The sequence below is a fragment of the Schistocerca nitens genome, chromosome 6 (assembly GCF_023898315.1).
Source record: "Schistocerca nitens isolate TAMUIC-IGC-003100 chromosome 6, iqSchNite1.1, whole genome shotgun sequence".
Classification (NCBI taxonomy): Eukaryota; Metazoa; Arthropoda; class Insecta; order Orthoptera; family Acrididae; genus Schistocerca; species Schistocerca nitens.
The window spans coordinates 725,469,302-725,488,852 of record NC_064619.1 but is presented as its reverse complement, the minus strand read 5'-3'; the positions used below and the strand labels follow the sequence as shown (position 1 = coordinate 725,488,852).

The following is a 19,551-nucleotide window of genomic DNA, read 5'->3' as shown; positions in this document are numbered from 1 at the left end:
GTTATAGGCTGCATAATTTCACCAGGCTCTGCATCATTTTCCTACATCAAATCGTCCATCAGCTCAGTTACATCTTCCCTCATCGTATTCACATAGCCAATGGTTCAAATGGCTCTGAGCACTATGGGACTTAACATCTGTGGTCATCAGTCCCCTAGAACTTAGAACTACTTAAACCTAACTAACCTAAGGACATCACACAACACCCAGCCATCACGAGGCAGAGAAAATCCCTGACCCCGCCGGGAATCGAACCCGGGAACCCGGGCGTGGGAAGCGAGAACGCTACCGCACGACCACGAGATGCGGGCTAGCCAATGGTCCTACGTCGTGTGTTCCTGACTGGACTGCATCAGGAACACAATCTACATTTCCTAGCCTGTCAGGGTTGTCGTCTGCATTTCGTTCCCTGTCCTCCAACAGACCTTCCTGTATTGTTGTGTGCTCTATGTTGTGACGCGCGTAGCTGCCGCACTGTCTGCAGTAGCTTCTTCAAACTCGAAAACTTTGTTCAAATCTTCTGTCTCCGTCTCAATTATCCCGTTGGTCATTACATCCTGTATGATTATGCGATCGCATACCGGTGTCCTCTCACTGTTTCCTGACAGCTCTCTATCGTAATCAGATCCTTCTTTTCCTCTTTGTTCATACAACATATCCAGTTGTCCCAAAGCCGACGCCATCGTGTCGACATCGTTCTTGGGAATCACCAGCAACTTTTAGTGAACTGCTACCGACAATGTATTTTCAGTCTTAATTGGTTTGTCTAAAAACAGATTCCTTTCTTAATAATCTTGGAAAAGCGTCTTCAGATGTCTGTCATGTCCTCTATCAAACCTTCTGAAATCATGTAAACTGTTTTGCTCACCACTCTGCTATTGTATGGACCTATGTCGTTTTAAAAACTCCTGTACAAAGCACACGTCTCGCGTTTTTGTCAGATTCTTATTTCCCATCTACCAGCTTTGTCCTCCGTTCTCCATGCAACAAATCGTATCTTCTGGTGATCGTGCCACAGCTAAGGTAGCACATCCTTAAGCTGATCCAAATAATCTCTCAGATACCAACATCTGTCTGGATCAAATTTTCTGAAATTTCCGATACTAAGGAAGACATTGTCATTTTGTATAGCCAGTACCTAGTCTCCTCTTGTACCTCCATCACATTCACTTCATTGTTTACCTGTTGCCCTATCTCCTGCTTAACTCTGCCAACAAGTGATTGCATCTTAGTTATCTCGTTGCACACCTGCTCCATATGGCATGCGCGAGCATCTTGGTCCAGTACAATGGGCTGCACTCTATGTTTACACTGCTGCATTTCCCCAACCCGTCTCTGAAAGGGCTCACCGTAAACCGCACCTTTCTTGCAGAGTTCCTTTTGCACTTCATCGAAATCAGATTCGACACTCTCAAAACGTTTCGTATTTTCAGTGACCTGTGGATCTAACTGAGCCGAGAGTGCATCTGACTTCTGGTTACATTCGTCATCCACGTTCTTGATAGCTATGTATGTTTCATCAGTCTTTGCAGTAAGGTGCCTACTTCTTTGGTCTATCTTACTAGTGCTTTCTTCACATCCCTACCTTAGCATTTCCATTAAAGTTGTGAGCATATCAGAACCAGACCCATGTTGTTCTCGTGTGGGGGTTTCCAGGATAGGTAACGATTCAGCACCTGGGCTTTCCATGTCTACTGACAAACTGCATTCCCCTAGACCGGAGTCTTCCGACATCTCACAATTGCCAGCTTCATTTTTTTTATCTCCATCGGATCATTTTCGCCTGACGAGTCCACATCTACATTCCTGTTCACTGCAGCTGCATTGATCACATTATCTGACAACATGAACGAAAATATTTCAGACAAGCAGAGAATAGAGGAAACTGTATCACAGTAACTGTCTTCTGCAGTACATGAAACAGCATAGTAATTCTAATTGCAACGCTTTACCCAGTTCAACGTCGTATTCAGTGCTCAGAAGCACTCCAGACATACACTGAAATAACTGAGGAATGAGATTGTATTTATACAATAGGTTAACTTCTGATTTACCGCTACAAAAAGACTGGGCAATGACATATACCTTATTGATTAATAAGTGCCAAGTTATAAATCAAATATAAGAAGTCGCTATCAACACATTCATTGCTAAATGTTTGTATGTGCTGAAATTATATGATCAATGTTTGCTTTGTCAGACAGTTGGGCTGCAGAGTTTTAATTGTTTGAGAGATCGCTGTGTTGCAACAACACTTACATTGCACAGCTGTGTGCTCAGTGGCGCGTGTGTGCGTCCACTACATCGTACCGCTACATCGTCATGCTGACACGCAGCAGTGCCTTCTGCTGTCCGTCCTTTGAATCACAGCAATAGTCGCCTTGTAGTTGCTCATGTTGCTCCAAGGTGTCGCATGCCTCACATAGCATGAACAGTAGCATCACTCCTCAAAACAAGTGCTTTGCACCGCACAAAGATGTATAACTGCAATCCAAGCTCCCTGCTCCATGCTGCGCACTGGCCATCTGACATCTCACAACAATCAAAATCCCGGTCACTGTTTATTCTAACAAGTTAGTCACCATTTCTAAATTACGCAATCTATCTGATATCACATGAAAATCCGGAATATGTCCACTGTTTATGCTCAAGTCACTTAAATTACGCTGTGTATCTGACATCACACAACAATCAGAAATATATTCACTGTTTATGCTAAAGTCACTCACAATTGTTAAATTAAAAACCGGGTTGTCACTTCTTCAACGAAGATTACAAGTCTCTAACCGACGTCGCTATGTAAGACGTCTAGGGCATTTCAACTATAATGTTCAAGGTGTACGCCGCCCAAGTCACGTAAACACAGGAGAGAGGGCTCTGAGCACTATGGGACTTAGCAGCTGAGGTCATCAGTCCCGTAGAACTTAGAACTACTTAAACCTAACTAATCTAAGGACAACACACACATCCATGCCCGAGGCAGGATTCGAACCTGCGACCGTAGCGCTCGCGCAGTTCCAGTCTGAAGCGCTTAGAACCGCTCGGCCACACTGGCCACAGGAGAGAGGTTTAGATACTTTGCGACAGCTCGCTTGAACCCCACATACATGGTTTTCTCCCGGCTGTCTTTTTGCTCCTCCCTCTGCCAGCTAGAAACAGAATCCTGCAATGTTTGTCATTCAACAGGTTGAGGAGACACAGAGTGAGATCCAGTTTTATCTGCCAAGATCCAAATATACACACGAAATGGATTCGCAGTTACAAATATGGGTCATCGTCTGATGTATAATGGAGTGACGACAGTGAAAATATGTGCCAGACTGGGACTCGATCCTGGATTTCCCGCATATCGCAAGCGGTCGCCTCAGCATTAGGCTATCCGAGAATGCCTCATGGCCAGATCCCACCTTCCATGTATGATCAGCCATGTTTCTGCAACCTGTGCTAGTGCATCCTTTTCGTATATTCCCGTGCAGGGGAGACATTTTAATTGAAAGCAGCCTTTGTTATTCCGAATTACGATGCAGTGTTCCTTGGGACAAGCATGGATGCATTACCCCAACTACCAACGGAGACGTCCAGTTCATCAGCGAGGTGTTTGACTATTATCTTTCGATCACCTCGAATGAAAATGTCTACACATTCCAACATTGCAGGAGTCACAGCTGTGTGCTGGCGGCTGTCACGAGGGAGATCAGACAGGTGTGTGTGACCTTGCTGCTGTAATGACAGGCGCCTCTCCCAACGACTCGCAATACTTTTGTTCACAGCCGTGTCTGTATAGACATTCTGAAAGCGCATATGAGTATCTGCGATGTTCTGGTTCACTGCCAAAAGAAACTCAGCTCTCTGGTTGGAATTTACCTCCGTTACAGACGCAACTCTGAAGGCTACGTATCTCTCCGTTACCTATCGGAACTCCATGAAACTATAGCGGCTGAAGCGAGAACATTCCACAATGTCCCACAACAAATTCTACATTTTTTCAACCAAAACTGGCCGAGAAAAAATGCATTGCTTTACTTATTGGACCACAGCTAGTTTTCAATTTGTAATCAAAGACAACATAAGGCGTGTAGAAAACAATAGAAGACAAAAAGAAAAGTAGCTACCTTCTTCCAAGTCACTCTCCTTCTCTCAGAGCAATAGTTACACATATTATAGTTGTTAACATTATTGTTTTCTGTAGATACTTTTAGCAGATTAGATTCACTGGTATAATAATGGAATCAGCGGTGAGTTGGTTGCAATGCAGCTGATCCATGTTCGTTTATTTTTTTATAGTCACTGAATAATTGCAAGGCTGTTACCAACATCGCCTCAGGTACTGGATCATGACTCACGGCTGGACACAAACTTCCTTATGTTGCTGTCCATGTGTCATAGCTATACTCGTACATCCCATCAATGTTATTCTCGTACAGGAGAGGCAACCTCGTCCCGTCTGTCCCCAGATCGGTCTGCCGCTGTGGTTGTCCCGGTTGCTGCCCGCAGTGGGGCTGAGCTCTCGCCTGTTGTTGATTGGGAGGTCGTTCCAAGGCGTGGCAGGCAGCGAAAGGCGTCCCCGGAGGCTGATCAGAAAGCCTCCCCGGTGCGTCTGACAAACAGGTTTCAGGCACTGTCTCTGGCTGAGCCAGATGCAGCTGCCTGCCCTGTTTCAGAGGATCATTCTCAGCCTTCAAGGTCCGGGCAATCGCAGAGGGTGGGCTTATTGGTAGTTGGGAGCTACAATGTTAGGCGCGTAATGGGGCCCTTAGGGATATGGCGGCTAAGGAGGGGAACAAATCCTGTGTTCACTCCGTGTGCATTCCGGGTGGAGTCATTCCTGATGTGGAAAGGGTACTTCCGGATGCCATGAAGAGCACAGGGTGCAGCCAGCTGCAGGTGGTGGCACATGTCGGCAATAATGACGTGTGTCGCTTTGGATCTGAGGAAATTCTCTCTGGATTCCAGCGGCTATCTGATTTGGTGAAGGCTGCCGGTCTTGCTTACGAGATGAAGGCAGAGCTCACCATCTGCAGCATCGTTGACAGAACCGACTGCGGACCTTTGGTGCAGAGCCGGGTGGAGGGTCTGAATCAGAGGCTCAGACGGTTTTGCGACCGTGTTGGCTGCAGATTCCTTGACTTGCGCCATAGGGTGGTGGGGTTTCGGGTTCCGCTGAATAGGTCAGGAGTTCACTACACTCAGCTGGCGGCTACACGGGTAGCGGAGGCTGTGTGGCGTGGACTGGGCGGTTTTTTAGATTAGAAGGCCTCGGGAAAGTACGGGGTGGGCTGCAATCTCAAAGGGTGCATGGCAAATACAGGACGTGCTTGGATCAAGGAACAGTCGGAATTGTAGTTGTAAATTGTTTTAGTTGTGCTGGGAAAGTCCCTGAGCTACAAGCGCTCATAGAAAGCACAGAAGCTGAAATCGTTATATGTACAGAAAGCTGGCTAAAGCCTGAAATAAGTTCTGCAGAAATTTTTACGAAGTCTCAGACGGTGTTCAGGAAAGACAGATTAGGCAGAATTTGTGCAGGAGTGTTTGTGTCTGTCAGTAGTGGTTTATCTTGTAGTGAAGTCGAAGTAGATACTCCATGCGAATTGGTATGGGTGGAGGTTATACTTAACAGCCGAACTAAGTTAATAATTGGCTCCTTCTACCGACCCCAAGACTCCGATGATATAGTTGCTGAACAGTTCACAGAAAATTTGAGTCTCGTAACAAATAAATACTCCACTCATACGGTTATAGTTGGTGGGGACTTCAACCCTTCCTCGATATGTTGGCAAAAATACTTGTTCAAAACCGGTGGTACGCAGAAAACATCTTCCGAGATTGTCCTAAATGCTTTCTCCGAAAATTATTTCGAGCAGTTAGTCCACGAACCCACACGAATTGTAAATGGTTGCGAAAACACACTTGACCTCTTAGCCACAAACAATCCAGAGCTAATAGAGAGCATCATGACTGATATAGGGATTAGTGATCACAAGGTCGTTGTAGCTAGGCTCAATACCGTTTCTTCCAAATCCACCAGAAACAAACGCAAAATAATTTTATTTAAAAATGCGGATAAAGTGTCACTAGAAGCCTTCCTAAGAGACAATCTCCATTCCTTCCGAACTAACTATGCAAATGTAGACGAGATGTGGCTCAAATTCAAAGATATAGTAGCAACAGCAATTGAGAGATTCATACCTCATAAATTGGTAACTGATGGAACTGATCCCCCATGGTACACAAAACAGGTCCGAACGCTGTTGCAGAGGCAACGGAAAAAGCATGCGAAGTTCAGAAGAACGCGAAATCCCGAAGATTGGCTAAAATTTACAGATGCGCGAAATTTGGTACGGACTTCAATGCGAGATGCCTTTAATAAGTTCCACAACGAAACATTGTCTCGAAATTTGGTAGAAAATCCGAAGAAATTCTGGTCGTATGTAAAGTACACAAGCGGCAAGACGCAGTCAATACCTTCGCTGCGCAGTGCCGATGATACTGTTACCGACGACTGTGCTGCTAAAGCGGAGTTATTGAACGCAGTTTTTCGAAATTCCTTCACCAGGGAAGACGAATGGAATATTCCAGAATTTGAAACACGAACAGCTGCTAGAATGAGTTTCTTAGAAGTAGATACCTTAGGGGTTGCGAAGCAACTCAAATCGCTTGATACGGGCAAGTCTTCACGTCCAGATTGTATACCGATTAGGTTCCTTTCAGATTACGCTGATACAATAGCTCCCTACTTAGCAACCATATACAACCGCTCTCTCACCGATAGATCTGTACCTACAGATTGGAAAATTGCGCAGGTCGCACCAGTGTTTAAGAAGGGTAGTAGGAGTAATCCATCGAACTACAGACCTATATCATTGACGTCGCTTTGCAGTAGGGTTTTGGAGCATATACTGTATTCCAACATTATGAATCACCTCGAAGGGAACGATCTATTGATACGTAATCAGCATGGTTTCAGAAAACATCGTTCTTGTGCAACGCAGCTAGCTCTTTTTTCGCACAAAGTAATGGCCGCTATCGACAGGGGATCTCAGGTTGATTCCGTATTTCTGGATTTCCGGAAAGCTTTTGACACCGTTCCTCACAAGCGACTTCTAATCAAGCTGCTGGCCTATGGGGTATCGTCTCAGTTGTGCGACTGGATTCGTGACTTCCTGTCAGGAAGGTCGCAGTTCGTAGTAATATACGGCAAATCATCGAATAAAACTGAAGTGATATCAGGTGTTCCCAGGGAAGCGTCCTGGGACCTCTGCTGTTCCTGATCTATATAAATGACCTGGGTGACAATCTCAGCAGTTCTCTTAGGTTGCTCGCAGACGATGCTGTAATTTACCGTCTAGTAAGATCATCCGAAGTCCGGTATCAGTTGCAAAGCGATTTAGAAAAGATTGCTATATGGTGTGGCAGGTGGTAGTTGACGCTAAATAACGAAGAGTGTGAGGTGATCCACATGAGTTCCAAAAGAAATCCGTTGGAATTCGATTACTCGATAAATAGTACAATTCTCAAGGCTGGCAATTCAACTAAGTACCTGGGTGTTAAAATTACGAACAACTTCAGTTGGAAAGACCACGTAGATAATATCGTGGGGAAGGCGAGCCAAAGGTTGCGTTTCATTGGCAGGACACTTAGAAGATGCAACAAGTCCACTAAAGAGGCAGCTTACACTACACTCGTTCGTCCTCTGTTAGAATATTGCTGTGCGGTGTGGGATCCTTACCAGGTGGGATTGACGTAGGATATCGAAAGGGTGCAAAAAAGGGCAGCTCGTTTTATATTATCACGTAATAGGGGAGAGAGTGTGGCAGATATGACACGCGAGTTGGGATGGAAGTCATTAAAGCAAAGATGTTTTTCGTCGCGGCGAGATCTATTTACGAAATTTCAGTCACCAACTTTCTCTTCCGAATGCGAAAATATTTTGTTGAGCCCAACCTACATAGGTAGGAATCATCATCAAATAAAATAAGAGAAATCAGAGGTCGAACAGAAAGGTTTAGGTGTTCGTTTTTCCCGCGCGCTGTTCGGGAGTGGAATGGTAGAGAGATAGTATGATTGTGGTTCGATGAACCCTCTGCCAAGCACTTAAATGTGAATTGCAGAGTAGTCATGTAGATGTAGATGTAGCCGGAGCGGCTAAGGCGACCTATCACGTAAAGCGGGAAATCCGGGTTCGAGTCGCGATCCGGCACAAATTTTCACTGTCGTCATTCTGTTAGGCATCTGCAGGTGGATGATATTCGCAACTCGAATACATTTCTGTCGACTTACCTTGCTTATAAAATTGACCGCTGAGGCCGGTGGCAGTTGTTGACAAAAGACAGTGTACAGGAAGGTTACCAACATGTACTAATCACAATTCGGGAACGAAGCTCAACTTTTATATTTACTCCGCTATTTACTATATGTATACTATTTGAAATCTCCAGCGCCGGCTTGTGATCTTAAGAAAACAGAAATGATGCCCGCGCCGTGTCGGAATGCCGTTCCAGCCGCATTTAAGCCCTGCTGCTGGTGACCAGCGGGACCAGCTGCTGCTATCGCCTCTGTAGGGTTCAGGTCTGCATTATGCGCTCTTGGCGCCCATCCAGCTGTATCAATTATAGCACAGATGTTAAGTAGCACGCACTAAGTAAAGTTATCCTCAGTTTTTGATGCGTGATATACGAGTAACTTAGGGGCTGAAATGGATGTATTAGCGTAACGAGTCCGTAAGCCTACTCGTTGCTTGGAAATCCGACAACAGTTTCAGTGAGGTTGGACAGCAACCCCGCCGAACACAGACAGTGCCACCAAGTTTTGATTATCTGTTATTTGTCGTGTTCGTCTTTAATAGGTTCCAGTTCTCAACTGAGAGGTCAAGAACTTCGAAAAATAATATCTGCTTTAAGTAGACGGTGACTGACTTACTATAGTTTTTTTTACACAGTCTCAATTTTTTTTAGAGACAATCAAAACAGGTTTCGGCCACAATGACCATCTTCAAATCCTAAGAACATTCGTTGTCAAGCTCTTTCACGCGGGGAATATCCTCCAGAAAGTAGAAGAAAGACAAGGTGTGATATATGTAGCCCAGGAGTTTGATACTGCTCACAGCACTATTCGAAATGCATGGGGCATGTTCCAAACCACAGGCACTGCTACCCGAAGGAGAAGTGGTCGACTATGCTCAACTGCAGTGGTAGAGGCACTGCTACCCGAAGGAGAAGTGGTCGACTATGGTCAACTGCAGTGGTAGAGGCACTGCTACGCGAAGGAGAAGTGGTCGACTATGGTCAACTGCAGTGGTAGATGTCCGCAACACTGCACAACAGGCAAGACCACTTCGAACGGTGGGTGCAAATGGAATCACATTTAATAGGACTGTAAGGGACGCAATCTCACGTTCCACTGTGGCGCGGCGACCGCATGGGGTTGGTCACTTTACCTCACCACTAGTGCGTTGTGTTATGTTGACAGCTGCACGTCTGCGGCGCCGAATTGCGATGTTGTCAAGAGCATAGGGACTGGGGGTTAAGGCTCGGATGCTCTTCTCGGATAAGAGCAGATTCAGTGTGAGTAGTGGTTCTGGATGTATCTTCATAAGGTGGAAATTGGGAACACATGCAGCAAGGACTATTGTCGAACAAGGTCGTTTTGGTGGTCCAGAGGCATAATGCTGCAGAGACGCTCACCGTTCAGTGTTCTTCTCACACTGCACTCCTTCCACGCATGCGTTTTCTCAGGGGTGAATTCGGCCTTATTTCATTTGTACGAATGACAGTGCGCGATCAGTCGAACAGCGCAGGAAGAGGAGCTCTTGGAACGAGAGGACACTCTGCGAATGGACTGGCCATTGCACCAACTTATATCCCATCGTCCACGTGTGGGATTCTTTGTCGAGACGTATTGCATCTCGTCCACATTATCCACAGCAGTTCACTACAGCGCTGTTGGAGGAATGGAGCTCTCTGCCACAAGAAATCCTTACCATACTTGTGTCGCTTGTGGAGCACGTTGCAGAACATCCACTGCCGCCCATGTTGATCACACATCCGATTAAGAACCATGTCCAGGTTTTTGTAATGTCCAGAGGACCATCACAAATCGTGGTGACTTCAGCGTAATCATTGCCTTCGGATGAAATTGTCGGCTATGGCCGTCACACTGCGTATATCTTTCATTTACGTTATGTGTTACACGCTAGCAGCTTTCTCTGTGTATGTTCAATGTTTCATAGAGCTATGTGATTTTGTAATGACACGTCTTACGGAAGTTACTTTGGTCGCTGTAGTTCTCCACAACACTGTATTTGCTTTTAATAAGAGCCTAATTTCCTATTACAATAACAAATCATCAACTTTATCTTTGAAATTTACTTAAGTTGACAATCTTCCGATTTTTTTATCACTTCCTCTGTCAGCTTTTGTTACTTGTTTTTTAGCTTTTGCACAATTTTCTGGCAGTCGATTTTATGTTCGTTACGATATTTTGTTCTGAATATGTGACTGTTTTCTTTCGGCAAAAGGTCTCTAATTAATTGTTGTATTTTATGTAAAGTGACATAAGATACATACCTTTTTTTGAGTAAGTCTTCCTCTTTGTTTGGACTGAAGTCAGACAGGTTTGTTAGTCACAGAGGCAGTGTAAGTATTTCTTCCTGTTTACTGTGTTTGCAACCCTCGTATTTTTTCTGTTCTATTCTTGCTTGTCTCTTCTGGCTTACATCAAGCCTTCAATGTGGAACTTTATATTTTACATGATAGTCTTGAAGACTGACGACATTCATCCAAGATTAACTTGTTCTGACTGTCTGCGGACATTGTGGTGTTCAAAAATTGTGTTCTGTTCAACCGTCCAATTCAATTTTCTTAGAATTATCGAGAAAAGAATTTTTTCCCAGAATTCATATAACACACCAACTCATATGTCTCATATATGCTCCCAGATTATAAATCGCAACCTGTAACCATTCTGCTCGGCAGGAAACAAAATATATTGCAATATATACTGTACGTTGGTGTGCAAAATGTTTGATACCTGAAGCGGGTAAGATGCTGAAACAGTTTAAAAAGAGAAGTGTACAAGCAGAAGTTAGATACAGCAGGTGTCAATAAAGTGTGGTGGCAGCAAGAACAGGATTTCTAGTTGGGTGAGTACATGGTTGTCAACCCAAAATCAAATAGCGCCAATGTAGGAGTAGGACGTTTGGCGACACTGCATCTAGCAGACCGCTTTAATTTGCACACGCAGCGACCTGATTGTTAACGTCAATGCTAATTAACTTGGAAACGGCTGAACGTATCGAATTTTTTTTATCTTACCAGTTATTTTTCAGTACAAGTTACCTTACAGCACCGTTTCCTTCTTTTCAGGTAGTTTCTGTCCACCCTGTATACATTTTAGCAGTCATTCTCGTTCTGAATGTGAATGGAATGGGAGGAAAACGCTAATATGTAGTACGGTGTGAAGTACCCTCTGGTGTACTCTCCACGCCATTTTGCAGAGTATGGATGTTGGTGTAGACGTAAGTACGGGATGTGGTTTTGTCACTGAGATCTTGTAACAGGGAATGTTGCTCTGCTTCAGATACACGTCCATCCTCCAGGATCAACGACGCTGTTTGACCACGTGGCAAAGGAATATCTGCCGGACGAACTAGGAGGCACTGGTGGTCCTATGGACAAACTTGCCTGTAAGTATGCACTGACAATAGCGATCTACTTAGAATGGTGGAAGGATACTTTAAAGTTCATAAATTAATATCTCGTGGTAATTCTGTTGCTTTCACTGTGACCACTTGCTGAATAACGATTACTTGCAACTACACACTTTCTGCCACTCGTTTCGCAAACTATTTGTTTTTATGACCTTGGTTATAGATTATTAGACCATTTTCTAGCATTATTACTGAAAGAGATGCATAATGGGGAAAACGTAAGTCTTTGTACCATATACGCTGAGATTCTTTCGACTTTGTAGTTCGTAGTCTGTGCAATCTCCTTTTATTTCGTGTGTAAACCTATAACAAGTGCATATATATAACAAGTGCAAACAACACAGTACTAGCATTTCGTGCTGTTATGCAACACTAGTCTGGAATTCTGAAAGCGAAAGGTGTAGCTGTTTGCGCCAGAGACTACATACATACTCACGAACATAACATTACTAGACTGGCAATACCGTATAGATATCACTCACTTCAGTGAAGTCAGGACTTAAGAATCGCAATATGCCTCCGACCGCAAGGAAGGAGTAAACAGCTGTTTATCTACAATCTGCCAGGAAGTTTCAGCTGCTTATCTACTAATGAAACAGTCGTAATAAATGGAGATAAACTGAGATAACCACGTTACCTTTAGAGTTTTAACATAACGGTTAATGCATGTTTCGTCTTTGGTTGTAATATTTTGTACAGCAGATGGAAGATGAAGGGAAAGGAAAGCATCTCCATGCACGCAATTCTAGAAACGTCGTATTTTTGCTTTTGTAATATACGTAACCCTAAATAATTACATCACAATTTATCTTATCTAAAGTAACGGGGGTGTTTACATTCTTTACGTGTTTAATAAACCTAGTGTTAACAGACATAGCTGAATGTTCCGTTTTTAACCAGTCTTGATAATCTTAGGCTTTTCTTCGAGTAGTATAAGCACAAAGTGCTATTTACCATTGAGTGTTCTTACGAAATCTATGCCGGCCGCTGGTGGCCGAGCGGTTCTGGCGCTACAGTCTGGAACCGCGCGACCGCTACGGTCGCAGGTTCGAATCCTGCCTCGGGCATGGATGTGTGTGTTGTCCTTAGGTTAGTTAGGTTTAAGTAGTTCTAAGTTCTATGGGACTTATGACCTCAGCAGTTGAGTCCCATAGTGCTCAGAGCCATTTGAACCAGTTTTTGAACGAAATGTACAGTCTGCTTTAATCATATGTATGTATTACTTGATGTTCTTCTCATAACACGATTCTACAATGCATGTGCTAATCTCAACTAGTACACAAATATTTTCTCAAGTGCAGGACTTGCTTAGACCACCTCGTAAAACTTACATCATTTCGTTTCAGAAGATCGTGGTAGTACCATAAACGAATTTCCTGATGTCGCCATCATACCTCACTAAACGTCAGGCTTCAGTAAAAGATGTGTGTTTGCCGATCTAGTAATGTGTTATGTCTGTGCACTTTCGCAAACGCCGTCTTGAAGGTAAAAAAAGAAGGGAGATGGCGCTATAGACTTACGCTGCACGTTGTTTTGAAGCCAGAGTAGGCGGGGCCTGCCGCCATCTTAAATTGCCGAGTACATTGGCACACTGCTCTTTGCGATTATCTCTTGTTCAGCATCTCTGTCGCGTGCACGCAACATCTATCTGAAATACTAAAGATTACAGTGCTTACGAAAATAACATAGCATCAGGAACGCAATTCCGAACCTTTTTTTTTTTTTTTTTTTTTGTAATTGAGTGCGTATTTGCTCTAGTATTTCGAAACACGTGGCTTCGTTAATGTGACTTGTTTTTCATTGATATATTTCGAATATACAAAAACAGAAGGAAGTGATGTCAAAGGCATGACTTCGTAATCCACTTAATTCCTCCTTTGCTGTTTTTGTCTCGATAGTAATGAAGCTGGAACTCGTATGCACAACATTTTTAAAGTTCACAGTTGCAAAAAACTTGCGAACGTGTCCTTCGATATTCCGTAAACGTCTGCAATAAGGAAAGAAGCAAGGCATGCTATCGTACGTTGTGCATATTAACAAAGAGAACGATTATTGAAATGTCAAAGAAACAGAACTGCATAGAGGTACACCTCCAAACAGAATAGAGTTCTTGTTTTGTTAGATTATTAGTGCATTAGTTTCACTGTAGTTGACTCATCTTCTCACTTTGAAATCTTATCTACAATGCCTCACTCTGTATCTGACCAATGATGGCAATTTAAAGGGTAAAAACCCTATATAATTTTTATATATGTGTTCCAGTAGTGAGCAATGCTATCAATGTGATTAAGGGAATTCACTCAAACTGTTAGACCCCGTAAAATGGATATTTTGGTTTAACATGTATGTAAGTCATCTTTTAGTAATGATAGCCTAACCGGTGTAACATATAGTCATACCTTTCCACCCGTAGCCTATTTTCGTCTCTTCTCGGAATATTTCTCGACTGTAACTTTCAGTTTTTCATATTTGCATATCACAGCATCTTTTTCCTGTCGGTTAAATTTCGCGTCTGTAGCACGTCATCTTCGTGGTGTACCAATTTTAATGGCCAGTAGTGTAGATAAATGGTGCTGCCAGGTTTTCAAACTAAAAGCACGGGATATTTTCGAATTGTGCCCAAAGTAGTCCCATTGTGGCATTATCGGTATGTTTTACCTTTAGGCCAATATGTACAACTGTATACAAAAGTAAACACAGATAATAAGTGTTTCATGAAACGTTTATGTATTGGAACTGCCGGCCGCGGTGGTCTCGTGGTTCTAGGCGCGCAGTCCGGAACCGCGCGACTGCTACGGTCGCAGGTTCGAATCCTGCCTCGGGCATGGATGTGTGTGATGTCCTTAGGTTAGTTAGGTTTAACTAGTTCTAAGTTCTAGGGGACTGATGACCTAAGATGTTAAGTCCCATAGTGCTCAGAGCCATTTTTTTTATTGGAACTCCTTTTGCAAAGAGTTTGAAAATTAAATAGAATTCGTTATTGTACATGGTACATAAAACTATTTAATTAAATCGTCTTTCACAACATTTTAGCACTAGTCATATTTAAGTTCAGTAACTTCGTAGCATCATAGCACTCTTAATAATCACTGAAATATTTAATTACAACAACTTTCATAAAATTATAGCCCTATTAGTATTTACCATTTGATTTCTACTCATTAAAAATGTGACTTCATCTATTATTTGTTTGAAAAACTCTTTACACGAAAAGTTCAAATTTGTAACTATTTGTAATCCAGCCTTAATAAGTTCAACAAAACTTCTGTTTCTTACAGCAATCCATCTGGTAGTCATCAATAAAAACAACCTTCCAGTATGGGCATTGGATCCTGCAATACTCGTTACCATACTCAAAACTTTTTTTAAAATTTGGCACATTAATTTCTTTGTTATAAGTGTTGCATTCTACCAACTTAATAAATTACTACTTTTTCTGTGGTTGATGCCAACATTCTCTTACTCGTCCATGTGCTATGTTGAATTCCCTTCTGCATAAAGCAGTGTTATTCAACCTTTTTGAATACACGACCCCCTTCCCAACTAAAAAAGAAAAAAAATCTAATCTGCTGACCCCCCCCCCCACCCCCACTATGTCATTGATTTCAAAGGCAAAATATTTTTCTTTTTAGTGATACTAAGCTGATTGTGATGTCAAGTGCACAGTGTAAGGTAGTCGCAGCGCCCTGTGAGCAGTGATATACGAGTACGAGTATATTCTTTGCCGCTTGGTGGCGGCGGGTGGGGGGGGGGGGGGGGGCGGGGCGAGAACTGGTCAGCGGTCGCATAGGCGCAAATGTCCACTCCTTTCAGTCGGTTTTCCGAGTACGCCACCGAGTACGGACGTGATAAGACCGTGTTTGCGCTTCGGTCCGAGCCAGCATAAAATGTAGAAGTTTCTCGAAAGATCTGTACAGCTCTCCATGTTTAGTACAAGTGATAGTCGCGGATGAAAATCATATTCGAAAAAAAAATATGTTTTTATTTTGCAAAGCACTGCCTGCGAACACTAATGACCAGTATTTGCACGACATGTTTTTAGAAAGCACTCGAAACTACAAGACCAAATGTATCGCCATTTCTACTAATGGTGCTAAAACTGTGAATGGCAATAAAAGTGGGCTCGTTCTGAAGTTAGAATCAGTAATATCAGATGATTCGTGGACACACTGCTCTCTTCATCGACAAGTTCTGGCAGCTACGGTTTTAACTTTTGATTTAAAAGATGTGCTTAAAGAGGTGATCAAAATTTGTGAACTCTATTAAAGGTACAGCGTTGCAAATTCGACTGTTTAGAATCATTTGGGAGGACATGGGGTCGCTGCACCAAAATCTCCTTTATCAGGCAGAGGTCAGGTGGCTTTCCAAAGAAAAGGTAGTTACACGAGTGCTGGAACTAAAAGATGAATTGTTAATGTTCTTACAAGGTTTTAAATCTAGATATGCAAATTATGTTTGTGACCTTGTTTGGATATTAAAATTAGCATTTCTCGCTGATCTTTTAACCAACTAAAATTTTAAATAAAAGCCCCAAAGGGATACATCAAATGATACCTTACAAAACTTCGTTTGTGGTCAATGTCTTTACAAAAGATGACGTCTGAGTGTTTCCCTTCCATTCAGAAGAGTGTCGAAGAAACTGCAGTCGACCAGTCGGTTGTAGTAAGTTCTCGCATTCCTTAACGATACAAAGTTTGCATAATTTGGAAGAGAAACTATTAAGTTACTTTGCAGAAATGAACTCTGAAGCTGGCAACGGGCATAGATAGATTGTAAATGCTTTTCTCGATGTGTCATTACAACTGGTTCGTCTGAGCATGAGGATGAAAGAAACGCTTATAAATTTTGCTGCTGACAGCATGCTTCAAATGGAATTTAATTCGCAAGAGATTGTAGTCTTTTGGATGAAGAGAGAAGATGAATATTTACGGCTGGCAAGGGAAAATTTGAAATTATTAGTGCCGTTCGCCAATTCTTACCTGCATTAAATAGCATTCTCTTCAGTGGTCAAAGCAAAAACTAAGAAGAGAAATAGGCTTCAATAAGAAAACGATTTGGTAATGTATGTCTTAAAAATAGAGCCACTATTCGACAAGCTGTTTATAAATAAAGAGCTACAGCCTCTGCATGGAAACTGTTGTATTTTTATTCTGGTTAAGTGGCACCAATAGCAGATTCTCTGGTGTCAACCTGTTATTGAAAATTTTTAGAAATTATAGTATCCCGAGAAGTGTAAAACATGATTCAAAATAATTCAAATGAGAGACGGTGGTCATTAATAATAAAATTGCAGTTGTGCCGGTAAAGCACTGTGTATCTGCTAATGATCACTGAATCCTACCGTTATTGTTGCTGACTTTACTCTTGGTGGTGTGGTTTATGCTCCACAGGAAAGAAATGACAATGAGATGACAGAAAATGTGGAAGGATAAGTAGCCTAATCTCTATATCATTGTTACTTGGTCCAGTCACTGTAATTTGACCTTCTATTGCAAACCTGAATAAGCACCTCTTGCAGAGCGGACCACTGCTAGCAATGTGAGAAGAGAGCCACCTAGGTTCTGGAAGATACCGACAGGGACATGGAGCCACGCCAGCTCCAGCGCTGGAGCCAGTTGCATTCGGCTTTTCGGTCGAGTATCCATTGCGAGAAGAGATCGAGTCCCACAGATTGACTGGTTTCAACTTAGGGAGTTTGGTGACCAGAAGTGTATTGTAAACTCAGCCTGGTTCTTTTCGAAGCACACACGTACACTGCGAGCTATATAACTCTTTGCATTGTCATACTGATAGATGCCAACGTACAGAGGAAAGAATGGAATGAATATAGGGGTGGACATGGTCCCCAAGGACAGACGCATACTTGTGTTGTTCCATTGTTCCTTCCAGAATGATAAGGTCACCCAGGGAAGGCAACGAATGCGTTCCCCAGACCATAACGCTCCTTCCTCCGACCTGGACCCTTCCCGCGATTGTTCCAGGGTCGTACACGCCAACTGCTGTCTGTCCGACGGAGCGTAAAAAGTGATTCATCAGGAAAGACTACCTGCAGCCATTCTGTGGACGCCAAGTTGCGGCATGGGCGTGTAAATTACATCCTTCGTCCCCGACGAACAGCAGTCAGCGTGTTTGCATGCGCTAGGCGTCTGCTGAGGAGGTCCGTTCACCGCAACGTTCACTGATCCGACGTTGAGGAGACACTGCCGGTAGACCCTTGGTTTAGCTGCACCGTCATCTGCCCAGCAGTTGCCCATTTATTCGCCCATAGCCTTCCTTCACCCCTTTTGTTTATGGCCCGTCGTGGACTACAGTTACCTCAGTGCCAGTTTTGGATAGCGACATTTCTCATGCACAGTATGCTTTAACCATGGCGACATTCGAACAGTTTACTAAATTAGCCGTCTTGGACGTCTGATAAATGGCTCCGTTTCCGCGCTGCGTTGTTTTCCGCACTCGCTCCCGCCGCCGAGCCACGCTTTATACACCCTCTACTGCTAGTGCTGCCACCTGCGGTCTGTGAGTTGTCATACGCTGATACTGAACATTAATGTGACATTAATGTTACTGGACCGTGTATTATTATGATGAACAAAGTACAGCCACACCTTCTATAAAGAGTGATTCGCATAACGATCAATACACAACGTAATTTTGTCTAAGGTTGAATCACTTAACGGGCATATCCAGTCTGTTCAGAGTCTTAATTTTCAGTCTTGGGTAACCATTTCTGTGGTGTTGGCCGAAGAGCCAACACCGTGTTACTAGAGGAGGCCGAAATGCACGCGTTTAAGTTCAAGCAGGCTGCCGTGAGGAGGGAACAACTATACTGACGTGAGGTCTGGAACATGACAAGGAATTAGAATTCAGAAAGCGGACGTAATTACTTTGATACTTAACTTTAATCCATTAATTATGAACGTCGCTCTTGACGGCAAATGATTCACAATATTATCTGTTCAGAATACTTATAGTAACTGAATATGGCGCCTTGCTAGGTCGTAGAAAATGACGTAGCTGAAGGCTATGCTAAACTGTCGTCTCTGCAAACGAGAGCGTATGTAGTCAGTGAACCAGCGCTAGCAAAGTCGGCTGTACAACTGGGCGAGTGCTAGGGAGTCTCTCTAGACTAGACCTGCCGTGTGGCGGCGCTCGGTCTGCAATCACTGATAGTGGCGACACGCGAGTCCGACGTATACTAACGGACCGCGGCCGATTTAAAGGCAACCACCTAGCAAGTGTGGTGTCTGGCGGTGACACCACAATTTCAAATACCTCTTCAGCAGCTGTAGTTGGGCAACAAGTCACACGCTGATGTATGATCTTCCGCCGTGAACAAAAAAATTTGGAAATTTGTGGTAAGGACTTATGGGACCAAACTGCTGAGGAGATCGGCGCCTAAGCTTACACACTACGTAACCTAACTTTAACTAGCTTACGCTAAGAACGACGCACACACACCCATGCCTGAGGGAAGACTCGAAACTCCGACGGGGGTAGCCTCGCGGACCTTGACAAGACGCCTCAGACCGCTCCGCCGTGTACAGTAGAAGTCCTAATCAGTGACAATGATGCCGATATTCATGTATTCAGGTGTACTGTGAGCGGTGCTCCTTGCGCCTTAGTTGTTATTTCCAGTACATCCACTTTGGCCTCCTTGCCGAATTTGCAAACTCTCTGTGACGATATTGCATGCTCTCCTAACTTGGAAGGCTAATGTTAATTCATGGTGTTTAAATACCTATTTATGAATTGCATATGAGATATGTCTGTCGATAAGCAACACGAGTTCAATAAAGCTGTCCATAAACCAATAAGTTGGGAGATGTTTCATTCAACTAGTCGTCTTC

The 19,551-nt window shown here is 43.4% G+C and overlaps 1 protein-coding gene across 2 annotated transcripts in view; it reads left to right on the top strand.

Moving 5' to 3' along the window:
* Positions 1 to 19,551, top strand: part of LOC126262197 (retinol-binding protein pinta-like) — a 257,634-nt gene that overhangs the window by 230,164 nt on the left and 7,919 nt on the right. For both annotated transcript variants that reach the window (XM_049958613.1, XM_049958612.1), the window contains one exon: positions 11,575 to 11,680. In XM_049958613.1, coding sequence (XP_049814570.1) covers positions 11,575 to 11,680 — 106 coding nt within the window. The remainder of the gene's footprint in view (positions 1 to 11,574; positions 11,681 to 19,551) is intronic.